Consider the following 20,437-nt stretch of genomic DNA (forward strand, 5'->3'; position numbering starts at 1 on the left):
AGAATCCCATAAGAAACCTTGAGGCAGAGAGGATAAGTGTAAAGGTCCTCAGGTACGGACACATCACAGATGAGCGAAGCTTGAGAGAGCAGAATCAGAGGAACATCACACTACGTAGGCTTTGTGCGACCATGAGAGCAGGACTACACACAGATTTACCACTGCAGCAATACAAGGCTAATGAACGACTTCAAACCTGAGTAGTGGCATGACCTGATTTCTAAACCTTTAAGTACTGCATATAGAAGAGGTTAAAGTAAATTTAGAATCCACTAAAAACTAACTGCAATCATGAGACCTCCTTTTTATAGAAAAGACCAATAAAAGGGCGCCAAGAAGCAGCTGGAAGGAGTAGAGAGAAGTTGAGTATTCATTTAGTAAGTTCAGGATGTCTATCAAACATGACCAATGAGATATCCAGTAGACAAGTGGGCAGGCAAGAAGACAAATGTGACGTTCATCAGCACAGAAATGATCATTTAGGGAGAATACAATTTAAAAATATATGACTGAGCTGAAGCCAGAACATTCAGAATTGGAGAGCAAAGTTAATGTCTACAGCCATGTCTCTGTGCAAGTACTTGGATGGGAAAGGGAAGCTAAAGCAAAAGAGAATGAGAAATAAATAACAAAAGTCAAGATAAAATCGTGTCCATGCAGTCACAGTTTTCATGTGTTGAATGCTACGGAATTTAAAACCTGTACTGAGCAAGAGCAACTTTAACGTAAAATAAACTGTGACTGAATTGGAATGGTTTGAAAAGACAGGCAAAAACAATTGGATACAGATAATTTTTAAAAGAATATTAAATGTGAAATGGAAATGAACAATGAGATAATAAAGTGTCTTGGAAGGAGGATTTCAACTTTTTGTTTCTTATACTTAGAAAATACAAAATCCTTCTTTGTAAACTAAGAATAAAAAAACATTGATGATCAAGAGAAGAATTGGTATTGCAGTACCTCCAGAAACAGCGAACCCACTCCCCACCACACCCCAAAAAAGAATCTGATGCTGTAGCTTTCCAGCATCAAATAAGCTCATGCTCTTCTGACTTCATTCTGATTTTTCTAGAATTCATGTGACATCTGTGTGACTCTTTCTGGCGAGTGTCTAATTTCTTTTTGAAAAGAATTCAACTCTCTGTATAATCTTGAGTAAAGTACTTCTCTATACCTCAGTTTAGTCATCTATTAAAAATAGGAATAGAACCCAGCACAGTAGCCTAGCGGCTAAGGTCCTTGCCTTACAATGCACCAGGATCCCATTTGGACTCCGGTTCGTATCCCAGCCACCGCTCTTCCCATCCAGCTCACTGCCTGTGGCCTGGGAAAGCAATCAAGGATGGCCCGAAGCTTTGGAACCCTGCACCTGCATGGAAGATCTGGCTCCTGGCTCCCAATTTTGGATCAGCTCCAGTCACTGCAGCCACTTGAGGAATGAATCAGCAGATGGAAGATCGCCCTCTCTGTCTTTGCTCCTCTCTGTATATCTGACTTTCCAACAAAAATAAATCTTTTAAAACATAGGAATAATAAAACCTACTATAAATACACAAAATATATAAAGCACTTGGTATATATACTAAACAAGCAATCATCAAACAAAAATATTATTATGCTTATCTTTTCAAGTGTGCTCTGCTTTAGACCAAAAGTAACCCAAAGCACAGTCATTCATATTAAACGAATTAGCGATTCTCTGTTTTAACAACTCTTCCATCCCACTGAGTTGTACAGACAGATTTTAAAATATACATTACCTCCATAGTTAATGCTGGAGTCTGGTGTATTGGAGATATCCAGGAGTGACCCTATAGAAAGGGAATGTTCAGCCGATGGCCGTTTACGGGGCGGGAAAGGTGACAAATCCGTCTCTCTGTTAAGCTGAGCCAGCGACTCCTTCAGACGCCGTCTTTTGCGGTTGCTGTTTGGGGTACTGAGAGAAAGCAGTGACACGGATTTCTTGAGCTCAGGAGTGCTAGCCTGCAATCAGAAGCACAAAAGCTCAATGTTCCTTCCAGGATTCCTTACTGAGATAAAACAAGAGGAAAATATATTTGAGTCTTAACAAAGTCTGAATTTTGTACAACTAGCCATTCTGTCAAGAAAATTTGAAGCCTCAAAAGATCACTGCAATGGTCCAACTTCTATGATCCATTTTTCCTTCAACTATTACTTTTACACACTCATCTATTAGTTTGCCTTTTTATTTGCTATCTACTCCTCCATCTGGACATAGACTCCACAAAGGCAGGGACCACTCATATTTTGTGCACTGTAACTTTACCACTTAGTACAATGACTGGACATGATACCCTGCAATATTTCCTGAATAACACTGGACTTTATTGGTTCTCTCCCTAATCTAAAATACAGCTTTAAAACCTAAACTTCACATTGAGGATAAAGACCATAAGGAAAACACAATAAGGTTATAGAGAAATAAACCTATGCTTCACCTACAACATTTTACTCATTACTGCTTCATTAAATCTCAAATAAGCTTTCTCTTACTGCCATTTTAATGAAAGGCATTACCTTTCCGAGAGCCAACAAAAAAGCTGGGTGTTCCCTGCCTACTCTACTATTGACATCTTTTTAGTGACATCTCTTAACATTCTCCAGTGGTTCCTAATCCTTAAAGTCAAACATTTTTAGAATATTAAAAAAAAAAAACCCTCCTTGACTCTGCCTATTGAGCTTATCTGTTGATGCTATTTTAACATACTCTAAAGTCTTCATGCTCTCCTCCATCTCAGCTTAATAAATTGATCCAACATTAGTTTCATCCTAAGTACGAAAAGAGTCAGGTTACTTAGAATACTTTATTCTATTGTTGAGTACACTATTTTTCAAATATAACTATTTGAAAGTCTATCTTTCCCTTTAGGTTCCAAGTTTCTCAAGATGCTAATTTTCGTATCACCAAGAATTAGCAAGTGATACATATTAGTATAATATCCACTATTTTGAGTACTTCTACTTAAATCCACAGAGCAAGAATACTATTTTGAGAATCAATTGAGACAACATGTATGTACATTATAGCATGTTCTCCAAACCTTGTAAGAAGCAATGAGGAAAATGACTAAGGGACAGAACACATACCTTTTCATACAAATACATAGTTTCCCCAGCTCGCGCATCCATCTGAATGCTTCCCCAAAACCACTATGTAAGAGAAAAAAACACTTGAATTAAGAATTTGTACCTTACCAGACATGCTATTATTAATGTTAAAAAAAAAAAATTGCTTAGGAATGGGCATTAGGCACAATGGTTACAACACTGCACTGGAAACCCACATCCCATACTGGAGCGCTTCTGTTGAAATCCCAGCTCCCTGCTAATAACCTGGGAGGTCTCACGGAGTGATGGCTCAAGCCGCTGAGTCCCAGTCACCAACACGGGAAACCTAAACTGCTTTCCAGACTCATGGCCTTGGCCCGACTAGCTCCAGCTGTCACTAGCATTTGGAAAAGGAGCCAGCAGCCAGAAAGAGACTTCTATTAGTCTCTTTGCCAGTCAAATAAATAATTTTTCAACCCAATTTCATTGTGTAATTACTTGCCTCTTGCTTGACAACATAAAGCTTCTTTGAAGGTTCAAATGGAAGTTCCTTTACTATATTCTCTTCAACAATAAGGTGAGTACATCTTTCATCTCCAACTGGTAAATATTTACCTCCTATAGAGGAATACACGCAAGCATAAGCACACCAAACTACTCATCTCCAAACTTCAAATTTTCATTAAGAAGCATATCTCTAGGAAACGATTAAGCAGACCTACAATGTGGCCCAATATATAACTTTTAAATAAGACTTAAGTTTTACCTTGCATTTCAGTCATCTCTTCCATGTTAGTTTTATCTTCCTCTGAAAATCCCAAGAAACTTAAAACGCAATCGTGAAAGGGAGGAACTTTAAATTCATTTCTAAAGTCATCCATTGCTGCACAGAAACCCCTAGAAACAGATAAAAACACTCTTTTAGGACATTTACCTTAAATCCCATTGGTTAGGCATATCAATTTAGAAATGTATTAAAAAAATGCTCAAAGTATTAGTATAATCCAATTATGGAAAATACTGAACATCTGGTTCTGACATAGCCTCAGCAGGCTCAGAAGTATATAATCACAGGCAGGCAAGATGGTCAAGATGCCACGTGTGACGCCTGCACTGCACCCAATATCCAAGGCTGGGCTCAAATCCCAACTCCAACGAAGTACTGATGCGTGCTCCTGGGAGCGGCAGGTGATGGCTCAAGTCTCCACACAGGATGCTCAGTCGGAGCACAGCATCCTGCCCTCGGCCTAGGCCAGTGCCAGCCAATGGGAACAATCCAGGGAGGGCATGAGCAAGTAAAAGACCTCTGTGTGTCTATCTCTCCTTCTGTGCCTTGCAAAATACGCAAAAGTATAACCCTTAGAAGATTAAAATATTTGTGCTACATGTGAAATTTCATATGTGCTCCAGGATTCTTTGGTTTCAGAAAAATTATAGTAAGGTGCTTATTAAAGATTTACAAGGTTGGAGAGCTTAGTAAAACAAGCTAATACACTGCAAACACCAATTAAAATTTAACTGCATATTCATAAAATAAAAATACACCGCAATCCACCTAACTATTCTCTACAAATTTTAGACTATTTATAATAAAGTCATGCATAAAGTAAAGCTCAAAAACATCACAGGTCTTTAAATCTTCACTTTTTTTTAAAATACTTTTATTCTTCCTAGATGTTACTTCCTAAGCTAACTAAATGCTGAATTCATTTTTTAATACTATCTAAGAATATGTCTTTTTGGCACATGAATTTATCTATAAAATCTAATATGCATAATAACATAATGAAAAAGTTTTTGAATACCTACTGTTCATTTCGCCTATCCCAAGCTTTATAAATCCATTCTGTCTTCATAATTGGAGTTCCCAGGCTCACAGCAACCTAAAATTATTAAGATTTATCATAATGCATTTTCTCCTTAAGTAACTTCACTCAATACAACATAAAGGATTATATTGTGGTTTTACAACATCAATCACATACTTTGTAACAAAATATTCAGAAAAATTAACGGACAAAACTCTCAATTATACAAGTCAGCTTAAAATAACTTCGAAACAAGTTTGGGGATTTATAAACCGTTTCCTGGGATTGGCAAAGTGGCGCAGCAAGCTAATCCCACACCCTGTGGCACCTGCAATCCAAATGGAAGGCAATGCACGTTCTGGCTCCGCCATGCCAATCCAGCTCTCCCAGGGTGGGGGAGTAGCAGGGGACCCTGTATCCGACTGGGAAGAAGCTTCTGGCTGTGTTTCAGACAAGCTTAGCTCTGACCACAGCAGCCATGTGGGGAGTGAACCAGTGGATGGAAGACTTTCTCTATCTCCCTCTCTCAAAAAAAATGCCTTTCAAATAAAAATAACAGGACCCAGGACAATGGCCCTCCCAGACAATCCTCCATCTCTAAGTGCCAGGATCTCATAAGGACACAAGCCAGGTCAGGTCCCAGCTGTCCCACTTCCCATCCAGCTACCTGCTTGTGGCCTAAGAAAACAGCAGAGGATTGCCAAAGCTTGAGATCCTGCACACACTTAGGAGACGCAGGAGAAACTCTTGGCTCCTAGCCATAGATCAGCTTGGCTCTAGCCGTAGGAGCCATTTGGGGAGTGAATGAGTGGATGGAAGATTTTTCTCTCAATCTCTCCTTCTCTCTTTCTAATGAAAATAAATAAATCTTTAAAAATAAATGAGTAGGGCCCAGCATGGCAGCCTAACGGCTAAAGTCCTCACTTTGCACTAGCCTGGGATCCCATATGCGCACCGGTTAATGTCCCAGCGGCTCTGCTTCCCATCCAGCTCCCTGCCTGTGGCATGGGAAGGCAGTCAAGGATGGCCAAAGCCTCGGGACCCTGCACTCGTGTGGCAGACCTAGGGGAGGCTCTGGGCTTTGGATCAGCTCAGCTCTTGCCAATGTGGCCACTTGCAGAGTTAACCACTGGATAGAAGATCTTCTCTGTCTCTCTTCCTCTCCGTATATCTGACTTTCCAATACAAATAAATATTTAAATAAATAAATAATAAACTCTTTCTAATTTTAATTGAATTAAATACATCTCTCAGTTTGACTGAATTCACCTTTATTAGGCTTCTGTTTCCCTTCTTCAGGGTCACTTCCTAGGAAGGTACTGACCAAAACAGAATTACACAAGAGAACATGTGATTAAATCATTAGCACCTTCGCTTTCATATGGAAAGTTTAGTGCAAATTCAAGATTACCCTGCAGTTACTATCTGCCACATAAACAAGAGGATAGGAATAAATGGCAACCTGCTGCATGCTGAGAACCTAAGCCACAATTTTAAAATAAGATGTCAAGTCTAATAAGTATTCTTCTTGTCTTATTCTTTTTACACCCTATTCTGGTAAAGACCACTTAGTTAAGAGTGAAATGTGTGTCCTCGGGTTCTGACCCATCTCACTCACGCCCAGCGCTCAGAGTAACCCACACTAGGATCATTCACCTCCCTACACTGTTCTCCAACCAATAACCCTCACAATTTGACTCATCTTCAACAACTAAACTCCAAAACCATGACCTACATAACACCTGAGGCACCACAGTCCATTGATTTAAAACAGTACTACATAAACTTCTAGCGAAACCGGAATTTCTGACCTTCATTAAGTTATGAGAAATAGAAGAGTGTCCTTATTAAACATATCCCAAAACCATAACATACTAAAATACACAAAAAGACCCAAGCTGTACATACCCTAAATTTTTCACCTTGTGTACTATTTGCCACCAAATGTGTGACTTTTGAATTAAAGTCTTTACGAATAACTCCACCCATGTGATGGACCAATGTCACCAATCTGACCTCAAAAAGAAAAAATTAAACAACAATTCACATCAAGATTAGAACAAAATTTTAAACTTTATTTACAATTTGCTTTGTACTTATTCAACAGTTTCTATTTATATTGTATAAGCAAAACTTCTATAATAATATCAAGCATGCTGCCAAAAAAAGTATTTTAAAAAAGGTGCCGTGGCCTAACAGCCAAAGTCCTAGGCTTGAACGTGCCGGGATCCCATATGGATGCCAGTTCTAATCCCGGCAGCCCCGCATCCCATCCAGCTCCCTGTTAGTGACCTGGGAAAACAGTAAAGAACGACCCTGCACCCGCCTGGGAGACCCAGAAGAGGATCTGGGCTCCTGGCTTCTGATCAGTGCAGCACCAGCCATTGTGGTCAGAAGATTTTTCTGTTTCTCCTCTTCTCTGTATATATCTGACTTAGCAATAAAACTAATTCTTTAAAAAAAAAAAGGAAGAAATTTGCTTGCCTACTGGTAAATTTACCTTAAAAGGCTTTCAATACTGGCCACATAAATTGTGCTTTAAAAAAATGTTATATTGGGCCCGGCGTGGTAGCTTATCAGCTAACGTCTTCCCCTTGCACGCACTGGAATACCATATGTGCACCAGTTCTAATTCCAGTGGCCCCATTTCCCTTCCAGTTTCCTGCTTGTAGCCTGGGAAATTAGTCAAGGAAAGCCCAAAGTCTTGGACTCTGCACTGGCATGAGAGACCAGGAAGAAGCTGTTTGCTCCTGCCTTCTGATTAGCTCAGCTCTGCCTCATGCGGTCGCTTGGGGAGTGAATCAACAAACAGAAGATTTTCCTCTCTGTATATCTGACTTTCCAATTAAAAAAATAAATCTTTAAAATTTAAAAAAAATGCTATATTGTCTAAATAAATTGAATTTAATATTACGAAAAGCAGAGAGTTCCAATCAGCTAGTTTGTTCCTCAAATGTACACAAAGGCTACAAACTGAGAGGAGAGGCAGGAAGCAACAAGAACTCCATCTGGAAGCCATCACTGCTGCATCCCCGAAATGTGACCGGAAGAAAGCTGGAGCAAGAGCAGAGTCGGGTAGCAAATCCAGGCACCACCGGACAGGAAGTGGGCCCACTGCACATACTGCTTGTACAGGCTGTCATTTTGTTTATTCGTTTTGTACTGTAAGTTTATATCACATCGAGATGTTCTAGCAGGGCCCGCGAGGTGTCACAGCAAACTAATCATCCACCTGCAGTGCCAACATCCCCTAAGGGCACCAGTTGACGCCCCAGGCACTCCACTTGCAATTCAGCTGTCTGCTTATGGGCCTGGGAAAGCAGCAGAGGATGGCTCCAATCCTTGCACTTCTGTGCCCATAAGGGAGACCTGGAAGAAACTGCTGACCAGCTCAGCTCCAACCTTTGTGGCCATCTGAGAAGTAAACCAGTGGATGCCTTTCAAGTAAAAATAAATTAAAAAAAAAAAAGACTTTTCTCACAAATCACAGTTAAATATGTAGTAGCCCTAACATATAAAATTTTGTGAATCAAAACAGGTCCTATGAATTCTCTAGGGAGATAGAATACATCATGGTCATCTGTAAACCAACAGCCTATGTAGTCAATGGATACTTAACAGCAAAAAGGCTAAATAACTAAGATAACTATAATTTTTTTGTTAATTTATATGTCAGTGGTTCTAGATAAAACATTCATTTCTCTATAAGGTTTTTTAAAAATTTTCTTCATAAAATCTAAAATCTGGCCTAGGAATACTATGTTGTCCAATGCTTTTTAAATAAAATCATAACCTCAGATTAAACTTATTTTGCAGGCAAAAATGTCCTTTCAACAGAATGTGCTCTGTACTACTTACTAGCTCTTCTTTCTTCCTGAATCCAGTGAAGCACAGCACCAGGTTCAGCATGCTGGTACAGTACAGTGGGCGACAGGAGTAAGGCAAAGGCTAAAGAAAGCACAGTTTCAATTTGCAAGTTTCCACTTCAGCAGAAAAAGAATACATCTTTCTTAAGCTAAAGACACTGCCCCTCTTGCCATTCAATTCTTGATGAAAAAAGCAGCATGTTTCAATACCCACAAAGTAAACAGCTAAATAATCACAATGCTCACAGGAAAAAACTCGTCTCCGATTCATATTTGCTACACAAATTAAACACAAAATAATTATGTCTAGACTCTTTGTTCCAAAATGAACTCTTAGATGAAATAGTCTATCAGCAAAGATCTCTGACTCCACATAAAATTGCACATGCTTTCAATAAATGATACTAAACCAAGGTCAAAGTACTTTATGATAAACATTTGGTAAACATAAAACATTCTTGAACTTTTTATGATTCTAATCTTTAAAACTAAAAAATGGAGGGCCCAGCATGATAGTATAGTGGTTAAAGTCCTCACCTTGCACATCCGGGATCCCATATGGGCACCGGTTCTAGTCCAGACAGCCCCACTTCCCATCCAGCTCCCTGCCTGTGACCTGGGAAAGCAACTGAAAATGGCCCGAAGATTTGGCACTGTGCACCCACGTGGGAGACCCGGAAGAAGTTCCTGGTTCCCGACTTCGGATTGACTCAGCTCTAGCCGTTGCGGTCACTTGAGGAGTGTTTCATCAGATGAAAGATCTTCCTCTCTGTCTCTCCTCCTCTCTGTATATCTGATTTTCCAATTAAAATCTTAAAAAAAAAAAAAAAAACTAAAAAATGTAGGTTTTTGTTGGATAATAGGTAAGCACCATTTAAATAATAATAAAAGAATGCATCTGATTTCTACAATTAAACAAGAGGATTCTTTTGCATACTTGTGGTTTTTAAAAGCTTGCTTTAGGAAGCAACCTCTAAATCACAGCCTGAATGACGTCATCATGTGCTTCCTGCGTCCCAGGAAATGTGCAGTGAGCAAAGCAAAGGTTAAGAATGTCAAAACAGCAACACCAGCAAATGGGAACTAGGTCTACTAAACCTCTTAACATTGAAACGCTTCAAAATATAATTACTGCTTAAAAGCAGAAATAATTTCCCTAATTCTGAATCATGCAGTACCTGCTAAAAATGTAAACACCTGTTCTAAGAGGAGGAAAACAGAAGTTTATGTAGTCACTTCTGGAACCCAAGTTTAAGCAACTTCTTTCTCGAAGCTATTACAGGTATTAAAGTTGTATGTGATATGTGTACGCATCTAGCTGTCATTCTTGAACTTTCAAGGATTTTGAGTTCCACAGATAAAACTTAAAAGGTGCCAGAGTTGTGGCTCCTCTCCCAATGTAGCTCACCCCTCTTGTGCCTTGTAAAACTGACTTCAGCCTGGCACAGTCCCAGCTGTTGCAGCCATTTAGGGAGTGAGTTACTAGAGAGAAAATTTTCTCTCTCTCTCTCTCTCTCTTCTCCCCCTCCACTCCTGTATCTCTCTCTGTAACTTTACAAATAAATTTTGACCCTGGCAGCTTGGCCTAGTGGCTAACGTCCTTGCCTTGCACACACTGGGATCCCATATGGGTGCCAGTTTGTATCGTGGAGGCCCCACTTCCCATCCAGCTCCGTGCCTGTGGCATGGGAAAGCAGTAGAGGACAGCCCAAAGCCTTGGGACCCTGTACCTGCGAGGGAGACCCAGAAGAGGCTCCTGGCTTTAGATGGCTCAGCTCTGGCCATTGATGCCACTTGGGGAGTGAACCAGTAGATGGAAGACCTTCCTCTCTGTCTCTCCTCCTCTCTGTTTATCTGACTTTCCAATTTACAAAATTTTAAGATAAATAAATAAATCTTTAAACACAAAATAAAAAGAAATTTTAACAATTTTAACAGTAGGTGAATTAAATGATTATCATTATTAACCCTACTCTAAATGTTTCACTCTAACCATTAACAGAAGATCCCTGCTTATAAATTTTCCTGCGAATCATTAATAGAAGCTAACCTTGAAAAGCCATAACAAATGTGTATTACTGCTCACCTCCCCTTTCTGTGCACAGCTTAATATAACCGGTGGTCCAATAATTCTACAGTCAGTCTTGTGTAAATCCGTAAAGACAGAATCCTGGAAGTCCGTGACCACAAACACATTTTCAAATTCTGGAGAATCCAAATCTTCCAATTCTTCAAGTGATTCCATCTTGACAAAAGGCACTTTGATTTCCTTCATTTTTAATTATTGGAAATAAGAAGTATTTATACATTATACAATTTAATTCATGATTCTCTAAAGCCTAGCAATCGATTCAATATCAACATTTTACATCTTAACTTTCAGATCTGTAGAAAACATGCATTTCAAATCTTATAACAATCAATTACACTTAATAGTGAAAAGCTGTTTCTTTACTTGGATTTTTATAAAAGTCCTTCAGAAAGTTCACAGGAAGACAGAATTAAAAGTTTCTTTTTTACTATGCATTTTCCTATCTAATTGTTTGAAACACTCCTGTGTGTGTGTGTTTAAATATTAAAGATCAATATTACATTTTGAATTTTAAAGATCAATATTATAAAGCATAAACTTTTCTATTTAGTCATTTACTGCTCGTTAAAAATCACCTAGCATGCCTATTTAGTTCCACAAAACTAGAATGCTAAAACTTTTAAGTATATACATTTTGATATATATTTTAATGTGACAGTAAATGCACTGTTTTCTAGACATATGATCTAGTTTTTCCTGTATAAAATATCTTCAGAAAACTTACACACCTAAAGTGCTGTTGTTTTGAACATGTGCAACAAAAATATCCACCGTCTAACAATTTCAGTATGTGGAAAACAGGAAGTCTCAGCAAGAGATACAAGATATTAAAAGGCAAGGTACTTATAAACTAACACTAAAAAAAGATACTTTACCTACACAGAATCATTTAAAAGGAAATTCTCAATGAGTCAATCAATGATTCGGGTTTTGTTTGCAAGGCTGGCCGTGATGGACTGAATTGTGCATTCCTGAAATTTACATGTTGAAGCCCTAGCTCCAAAAGTGCCTATTTTTGCAGGTAAGACTCTTAAAGGTGTTATTATATCATTAAATTAGATCATATGCCAACAGGATTGGTACCTTTGTAGGAAATTTGAATATCACAGAGAAGAACCCCACACACACACACATACACACACACACACACAGAGATTAGTCCATGGAAGGATGAAGCAAGAGGGTCTCAAAAGAAACTAAAGCTGCCAACAGTTTAACCTTGCCTCCAGCACCATGAGAAGATCAATCTCCATTGTCTGAACTTCCCAGTAGGGGGTATTTTAGTGATGGAGTTGATAGCAAACTATCAGAACTGGATTAAGAAATTAGATGCATTTCATATTCTAAGGCAAATCCCCTGATGACAGTCAGCTGGGGAAATTTATGATCATGGATCCAGGAACAGTCAAGAATTCTAACTAGATACAAAATTAATGAGGGAAAAAGCCAAAAAAGTTTTAAAAAAAGGATCAGATCTTTGTATTTATATACTGTTCAAATTTAAATGAAATTCTTATAATTTGACACTATTTATAATATGTGCTGTAGTTTTGGGTTTCAGAAACTCCCAAGTTTTAAAAAGAAGTATAAATTTGTTTCTGTACATCTGGCAGCATCGTGCACAAAATTCACCTCATGCCTGAATCCAACCACCATAAAGTGGGATAACACAATCGAGGGAAGTGCGGCATGCCACATGCAGTGAGACACGGGACCTACCATGTTAACAATACTTTTTATTAATTTTTCATCCGCTTTTCCAGGACAACTTTCTTTAATCTTTATAACAGGGACTTCCATTTTTTTAATGGTCTGTGGGAAAGAGACTTCAGTATAAGATCCAAAAAAAAAAAAACAAACAAACAAACAAAAAAAACCTTATGAAAACTATTTTACACACTGATGGAAGAAAAACATTTTTAGCTATAAACCAACTCCATACCTGTAAGGCTTTCACAAGTTCTTCCTGTTTTCCAGCTTCTCGAACCAGTACCACTCTTGTTTCAATCTGAGGCATTTCCTCTGTTAAAATGTGCAATGTTGAAATAGGTTTCTCAGGTATTCTCAATTACTACCGCACACTCTCAGCAGTTACCAGGTATTGCTAATCACTACCAGGAACTATCAATAGCTCCTAACCACTCATGCGGCTCTATCTGGTATGTCTTCTATCTTGGAAGGGCTAACATTCTCTACAATTAAAATAACTTGCATTCTTAACTTACTAGAAAAATCCTTAAGTCATACACCATCCTGGAAAAACAGAAATCTTTTGCAGCAAGATTTAGAAACATTAGCGTTCCTCCCCTCATAGCAAGCACAGGCATCCTCTTCAACAAGGCCTAGAAAAAGACACTTCTCTACAGTCGGAAGAAACAAATGCCATTCACCAAAACAGCTATAACTGAACAGATTCTGTATTCACATACAGAATAAGCAACACATTACGATCACGCCCCCTTTTCAGAGTCGGGGAGCTTTGATCCAAACGATAAGCGGAACATCTACATGGTAAAAGGGGATTCTGTCATACTCATCAATACTTCTATTCTGACTAAAGTTCAATCACAAGAAAACCCTGGTTAAGTTTAGGACTAAAATAACAATGTTTTAAAGCAGTAATGAGCTTACCATCAACATATGAAGTAGCTCCAGTAGGTAAGTTGTCCTTGGAAATGTCAGCAACTTTAGAATCAAACATGGAAGAGTCTGCCAAGCTAGCCCTCCCCGCAGTGGATGTTAATACGCTACTGTCGGCCATGGTTTCTACTGTGTTACGCTGCCTGCAAAGAATATTCCTCAGTAAGCACATGGAGCAATCCATCATTGGGCAAAAACAAGCGTTGGGAGCTCTACCTTGGTCCCCAGATTTTAAAAAAAGGACAAAGGACCATTTTCCTTAGTATAAAACAAAAAGCCCATTTCTTCCACAAAATAAAGGTCCTAATACGTGACTGACATAAAAATAACCTAACGTATCAAAAATAGAGTATTACCAGACATAATGAACAAAAAGGTAATCAGAAATACTGCTTGGCCACCCTCCTCCACACCTCTGCCTTCCATAACCGATTTCTCTAGTTATTAGTTTATGACGTCACCATAACATTTCTATCATCACCAATAAAGCCAGTAGAAAACTTGACATCTGTCCTTACTCCCTCCTCTACCTCAGTCTCCTGCCCCTCTAAACTCCTCTCAATCCCATCTCAAGTATCTCTGAGCTGGTCCCTCCTCTCTGTGCCCAACGCCTCAAGTGGCTACTTGGTCTAACACAACAGCTCCAAACAACTCGACCATTCCTTTCATCAGAAACACACTCTTTACAGGAGTATGGGTTTGAACGTACACACAATCACATCATATCTCACTTAAGAGCTCCCCTGGGGACCCCTCTTTATATAAATCACCATCAAATCCACAACACAGTCGGCGCCTACCTACCTACACTCACTTGTAACAGTGTAATGTGTACTGCTGCAACAATGAACTTCTCAGCATTTTTCAAACTTAAGGCACAGTCACTTTAGAGATACGTGCATTTAACAGCACTCATCTCTCCATCTACCAGGTATTCCAATTTCCAACCTACCTCTCTTAACTCATTTGTGGATTTCCCTAAAACGCTCAATTATCAATGGACTGCTCTCTCATCCACATTCTACACCATTTTATAAACAGCTCTCCTCTAAAAGTTTGACATGACAATTATGCATGCTATTGCCAGCACAACTCTGGACTGTGAAAAGTTCTCTGCTTTTCAAGAGCTGTAGGACATGGCACTCAAAGTTAGGAAAGCAGGGTATATAGAAAAAGTCTGATAGGTCTCTACCATTCAAACTTGTCTTTTTATATATCGATGATCTTGAAGAAAGTTTCTAAAATATTAAACAAATATAAACAGGAAGCTCCATCCTTACCTGGAAGTACATGGGTGATCCATTTTATCCTTTCTTACTTCTTCAGATACATAAAATGCACAAATATTTTCCTCCAGATTCTTAGAAAATAGTTTAACCTGTACGCTGTGAAAAAATGGTAAATTATCAGCCTCATTTTTGGATGATGACCTCAGGTAATGTGAAACGTGCACACTAACAGGCCAGAGCAGGTGGGAGTCGCCTGAGGTAGGGAACTGGCTTCCATCTGGCGGTGAGCCTCGGTCCCCAGGGAAAGCGCAGACAATGACATCTCACCTTCACTGTGATGATGTCTTCAAATGAGCCACAGGTATTTACGCTCATGCAGTATTCACAACATGGATGTTTCTTATTGTCTTACCGTCCATGTCATTACCCACTAATCCAGGGCTCTCCAAGGAAGTGGTAAGATGTCATTTATAGCAATAACAATCAACGACAAGTTCTCTGCAGCCCTTGCTACTTAATCATGTCCAGTAAAACAGAAGAGGCTCAACATACATTCTCCTCAACAATTGTTTTTAAAGTAAAGAGATGAACTAAGCTGCTTTAAGATTGCAGAAAGAAGAAAATTAGATTAAAAATGTGGTTTACTGCAGGGGTGCAGCAGTCATAACTTAAAACACTCTAGACACTACAGGGTAACCATAGTCGACAACAACTGTATATTTCCAAGTAGTAGAGAAGATTTTGACTGTTCGCAGCACAAGGAGATGGTAAATGCTTGAGGTGATCAAGTTTATCAAAGGCCCAAATCTGATCATTACATAGTATACCTGTCATAACTCCCACAAATACCACCCTGTACTCCGTAAATTTGCAATCATGTGCTAATTACAGATGGTAAAAATATTCTTAAAGATCACTTGAGTTTACATTTTTGTCCTATGTCTCCTCCTTTATAAGACCATCAAAATAAATGATTTATAGCCAAAATTGTTACTACATATGATCAATTTATTGCTAAAACAGCTTCAGTGTACAGAGAAAAATGAGCTTTAAAAGATGACATAAAAATAGTGCAATGACAAAATGAACTACATTAATCACTTTCTGCCATATTCGTGTATCCCAGAAGCTTTAAAAACACAATGGATTCAGTGCTTCTAAACCCATACAACTTCTTTCTCACCTAAGGACACAAGAAAATCCTGACAATAACCTACACCCTTTTAATCCCAAACACTTTTTTATTTACTATTATTAATGTCCACTTTAGATTTCCTTTTACTTAATTCTTTTAAAGCAGTCATCTTCTAGGGGTGAAGGACCACACCACAATACTAGATGTATCCGTTTGACGTTATTCACAAATGCAGTACGGTTAACAATTAACACTAATAGATGGCAGGCACTGTCCTAAAGCCTTTACTTGCATTTACTTATTAATCTTGGCAGCAATCCTAAGGGGCAGGTACGATATTATTTTCTGCATTTTCTAGGTAGGGGAAACCTGAGAAACGAGGTTTGGTAACCTCCCCCGAGCTACACCGTAAACGCCAAAACCCGGATTCAGAGGCAGCTGCCTGCAGAGGCTAAACTTCAACCCCTACCGCACACACCCACCTGCGCGCAGGCCGAGAGAGGCGGCTGGCCTTAGCTTTTCCTTGCAAAATCTGGAGACTAAATTTCCTGCAGAGAAGCAGCCAAGGAAGAATCCCAGCGTGAAATCACTAAATTCTGGGAGATAAGGCGCAGCTGCCAGGCCCCACAGCCGCAGAAGTCCGCTTGGCTTACCAAAATCCCTTCCAACTCCCTCCTCCGGAAGAGATCCGACCGCGCGAGCGGGGAGAGATGCCCAGCCAAGCCGGGAAGCTCGGGCTCTCCGCCGGCCACGGAGCAGGGAAGCCGGGGCCGGGGTGCTCCGGAACCCGCGGTCACCGGGGAGGGGACGCCGAGACCGCAGGCACAGAAATCCGCAGCTCCCGGGCAACACCCGCCAACTCCCGCCTCCCGGGTCCTCACCAGGCTCCCAAAGCGACCGGCGAGGCCAGCTCTTCAGACGCACACTCTCCCCACAGCCGCCATCAAGGCCCGCCGCGGGCCGACGCGGCCGATTCAAAAAGCGAGCCGCTCGCTCCCAGAGCCATGCCGATTGGCGCATGATGTCACCCTCCTTCCCATAGGCCGGAGCCTGCAGGAGCGCGGCGATTGGTCGCTTCTCTGCGCCCGCCTCCTCAGGGCGCCGATTGATTGGTTGGACGTGTATTTTAAATAAACCCAACGGCTCCGACGCTCAGACGTCAGGAGTCTAGAGAGAAATGCCCGGATGTCGCCAGGAGGTGGCGGTGGAGAGCGGCAGGTGTTTCTGTGGCTACGGTTTGTTTACTAGGTAAACATCTCATTTCCGAGGGAAGTTTGAACGGGTTCTCGGGACGGCCACCCCTAAATTTGTTTGGAAAACACGCCTTCTTATTGTCTAAGTCAGTTCCTCCCTGATGAACGCGCCCTCCTGGTTCCTGGGGGTTCTAAGATTTCCCTGTGTTTAAAAGCTTAGGAAAGCAATTTTTGACTCACAGTTGTGATGGTGTGTGGTAGGGAGGAGGACAGAGGTTGGAACTCCTGGAACCTCCAGTGAGGGACGTCAAATCAGCCAACAGGCTCTTATTTGAAACCTTGCTGTATGTGAAACCTAAAGCAGCCTCGGGGTAACTAATTTATGTTTCTGGAATTTTTAGGAAGAACAAGCTTGAACTTAAACGAATGTAACATGCACAGTGAGATTCTAGAATATCCCGAAACCGGTGTCCTAGCTGCACCCCTCCCCCAACCTGAGAATTTTCCCACTTTAAAAGCCCAACCAGGAATTCAGGTTTTCCTGAAGATAATTAGTATTGCTAAGATGAAAGCTGTATTGCTAAAATGAAATTCATTTTCTGACTGTGGTGCCAAGTCTCACACTATCAACAGAAATACAACTCCCCCAGGTGATTCCCATCTCCTTGCTGGTGTAAGTAGAACTAAGAAGGAGGAATTCATCTCCAGAATCCACAATCCAGAGAAAGACCTCTTGTGCTTTGGAATACAACACCAAAGAACAGTTCAGACATGCCATGAAAGCCTACATTTATTTTCCTAATTTTTGTCATGCAACCTTAGAATGCCTGAAAAGTTTGTGATGATGTCCCCAAAATGAATGAAGTAGTCTGCTTATGCGTGCTTAGCTCACCAATATTTAGTCCGCCCTACCCTAAATGCTATGAAAACTGATAGCAAAAAAGACAAGAAAAACGGTCGTTGAAATTTCGTTTTGGTATGTGCTTGCATACTCCAACTGGGGTGTGTCCAGCATTCCAAAAATTCTCATCTCTGAAAAACCCCAAGCTACTGTCTGAAGCTGTTGTGTGGAGTGCCCTGTATTAAGCAAACTTCCCACTCAGATCTAACAATTGACTGTGTATACTAGTACTGTATGAATTTTCTGCCCCTCCCTAGAACAACCTATGTTTGATCCTTGTTAAGGGATATGTATCAGGTTAACTCATGAATAGAAAGCAGTACAATCTTCATTCTCTCAGACCTTCCTTTCCCAGGCAAGTGTTTGTGAAATATAATAAGGCAGCCAAGTTCATTGCTGGGGTATAAAGATGTATAAAGCATGCAGATAGAAGCCTGCCTCTCAGGACTGTACAATCTGAAGAGGCAAACTAACAATATAACTAACAAAGTGCAAGAGAGAGGGTCAAGAATGAAAATGCAGTGATAAGCACCTAAGCAGGTACCTTATTAATTCTTAGAACAACCCATGGGTAAACATCATTAACCCCATTTTACAAGTAATGATACCACAGGAGGTTTTAAGAAAATACCCAGGATCACTTAGTAAACTTTTAAAAAAAAGATTTATTCATTTTTATCAGACAGGCAGGTTTACAGAGAGAAGGGGAGACAGAGAGAAAGCTTCCATCAATTGGCTTACTCTTCAAATGGCCGCAATAACTGGAGCTGAGTCAATCTGAAGCCAGGAGCTTCTTTTGGGTCTCCCATGCAAGTGCAGAGCCCCAAGGCTTTGGGCCCAACTCCACTGCTTTCCCAGGCCACAAGCAGGGAGCTCCATGGGAAGTAGAGCAACCAGGACATGAACCGGCTCCAACATGTGATCCCCTTTGGGAGAGAAATAGTTAAGCAAGTCATTGCACCAGACCCAACCTAGTAAAGTTTATGACATGCATTAGAACCCAGAAACAATAGCTAAATGTAAATTCCAGTCTAGATTTGTCACTACAATGCAGAGAGAAATCAGATCATCAAGGCATACCATGATAACAACCTACATGCACGTAGAAGAGGCAGGTGCCTTATAAACAAAGCATGACCCGTCATCTCCAGATTGTTGCAGTTTCTATAAAGCTAGCATACCAAAGACAAATGTGGTACATTGATCTTTAATAAACAGTTGTCTTCACATTATTGGTTCCAAATATTGTTAAAATAAATAAGCTGGACCCAAGTATATTCATGTTGACTGAGAGCTTGGATATTGTGGTTAACTTAGCCATAAGTGATTCATTCCATAACTGTTAAGCAACCAGTGAAGCACTGAGCTGGAAGAAAGACTATGCCTTGCAGACATAAATCTGATTCCGATGGCACTTGCCTTCCAATGCAGGAACTGTTTGTGGAGTGAAAATGTGTTCTACAAACAGATTTTCACAGACGGTGATTGCACGCAAAATAGGTAACTGAGTGATTCACAAATTGTTCCCAATGTTTAGTGCTTCACAACTGACTTGAACTGAATAACAAATTAACTAACTTTACAGACTAAAAAATGAATCCTTCACTCTCTTGTTTACTTTCGATTAGATCCCCTGTAAGAATTCGGGATTCAGGGCCCAAAACAAAGGCTCAATGGCTAATCCTCCCCTTGCGAAGTGCCGGCATCAGATATGGGATGATTGCTTGAACTAAGAAAAAAGGTAGGGTAGAGAGATAAACAGCAGAATCTATAGGATTTTGTAACTGATTAAATATAGAGAAGGAAGAAGTAATAAAAATGTGTTAAGATTTAATAATGCAATTGTCATGTCTATCTGAAAGCCTGAAAAATATCAGTATCATTTAGAAAATAGAGCAGTTCCTTCAATTCAGAAGACTTTAATATCCTGTATTTCTTCCTCAGTGCTTTTTTTTTTTAATTTTTAAAAGATTTTTTTTTTTATTGGAAAGGCAGATATTCAGAAAGGAGGAGAGACAGAGAGGAAGGTCTTCTATCTAACACGTTAGGCCATCCTGGACTGCGTTCCCAGGCCACAAGCAGGAAGCTGGACGGGCAGTAGAGCTCCCAGGATTAGAACTGATGCCCATATGGGATCCCAGCACATGCAAGGCAAGGACTTTAACTGCTAGGCCATGGTGCCAAGCCCCTCTCAATGCTTTCTTTCAACATAAGTTAGTTTACTACCTTTATTTGTGAGTTACCAAATTAGATACACAGCTTGCTGAATTCTTCCATCCATAGATCCTCAGTTCAATGAACTAATCTGATGAACGTATCCTAAATGCTTTACACTCAAAACTGCCTTAGCTCAGAAATAGTAGCAAGATACTTCCCACTGCAACTGCAAAATTCTCTTCTCCTTACTCCATCTCCACCCACTAATCAAAGATGCTTAGTCCTCCATCCTTCCTCATGATAGCATTCTTTTCTTCCTTATCCATGATACTTATTTCCTGATT

The 20,437-nt window shown here is 40.1% G+C and overlaps 1 protein-coding gene across 3 annotated transcripts in view; it reads right to left on the minus strand.

Moving 5' to 3' along the window:
- The window catches only part of ECT2 (epithelial cell transforming 2), a 58,255-nt gene extending 41,743 nt beyond the window's left edge, over positions 1–16,512 (minus strand). For 2 of the 3 annotated variants that reach the window (XR_005886100.1, XM_041002811.1), the window contains exons 1-13: positions 16,325–16,512; positions 14,759–14,863; positions 13,470–13,621; positions 12,781–12,860; positions 12,558–12,650; positions 10,833–11,015; positions 8,739–8,828; positions 6,789–6,896; positions 4,882–4,955; positions 3,839–3,969; positions 3,575–3,690; positions 3,112–3,174; positions 1,764–1,986 (exon numbers count right to left, since the gene is read on the minus strand). Coding sequence is in view for 2 of the 3 variants with exons in the window: in XM_041002811.1 (XP_040858745.1) it covers positions 1,764–1,986; positions 3,112–3,174; positions 3,575–3,690; positions 3,839–3,969; positions 4,882–4,955; positions 6,789–6,896; positions 8,739–8,828; positions 10,833–11,015; positions 12,558–12,650; positions 12,781–12,860; positions 13,470–13,621; positions 14,759–14,781 (1,336 nt within the window). In the remaining variant the exon portion in view is untranslated. The remainder of the gene's footprint in view (positions 1–1,763; positions 1,987–3,111; positions 3,175–3,574; positions 3,691–3,838; positions 3,970–4,881; positions 4,956–6,788; positions 6,897–8,738; positions 8,829–10,832; positions 11,016–12,557; positions 12,651–12,780; positions 12,861–13,469; positions 13,622–14,758; positions 14,864–16,324) is intronic. The other variant, XM_041002813.1, reaches the window with a different exon arrangement.
- Positions 16,513–20,437: the final 3,925 nt, after the last annotated feature.

The sequence above is a fragment of the Ochotona curzoniae genome, unplaced genomic scaffold, assembly GCF_017591425.1.
Source record: "Ochotona curzoniae isolate NIBS_2020 unplaced genomic scaffold, NIBS_Ocur_1.0 scaffold_2587, whole genome shotgun sequence".
NCBI classification, from domain to species: Eukaryota; Metazoa; Chordata; class Mammalia; order Lagomorpha; family Ochotonidae; genus Ochotona; species Ochotona curzoniae.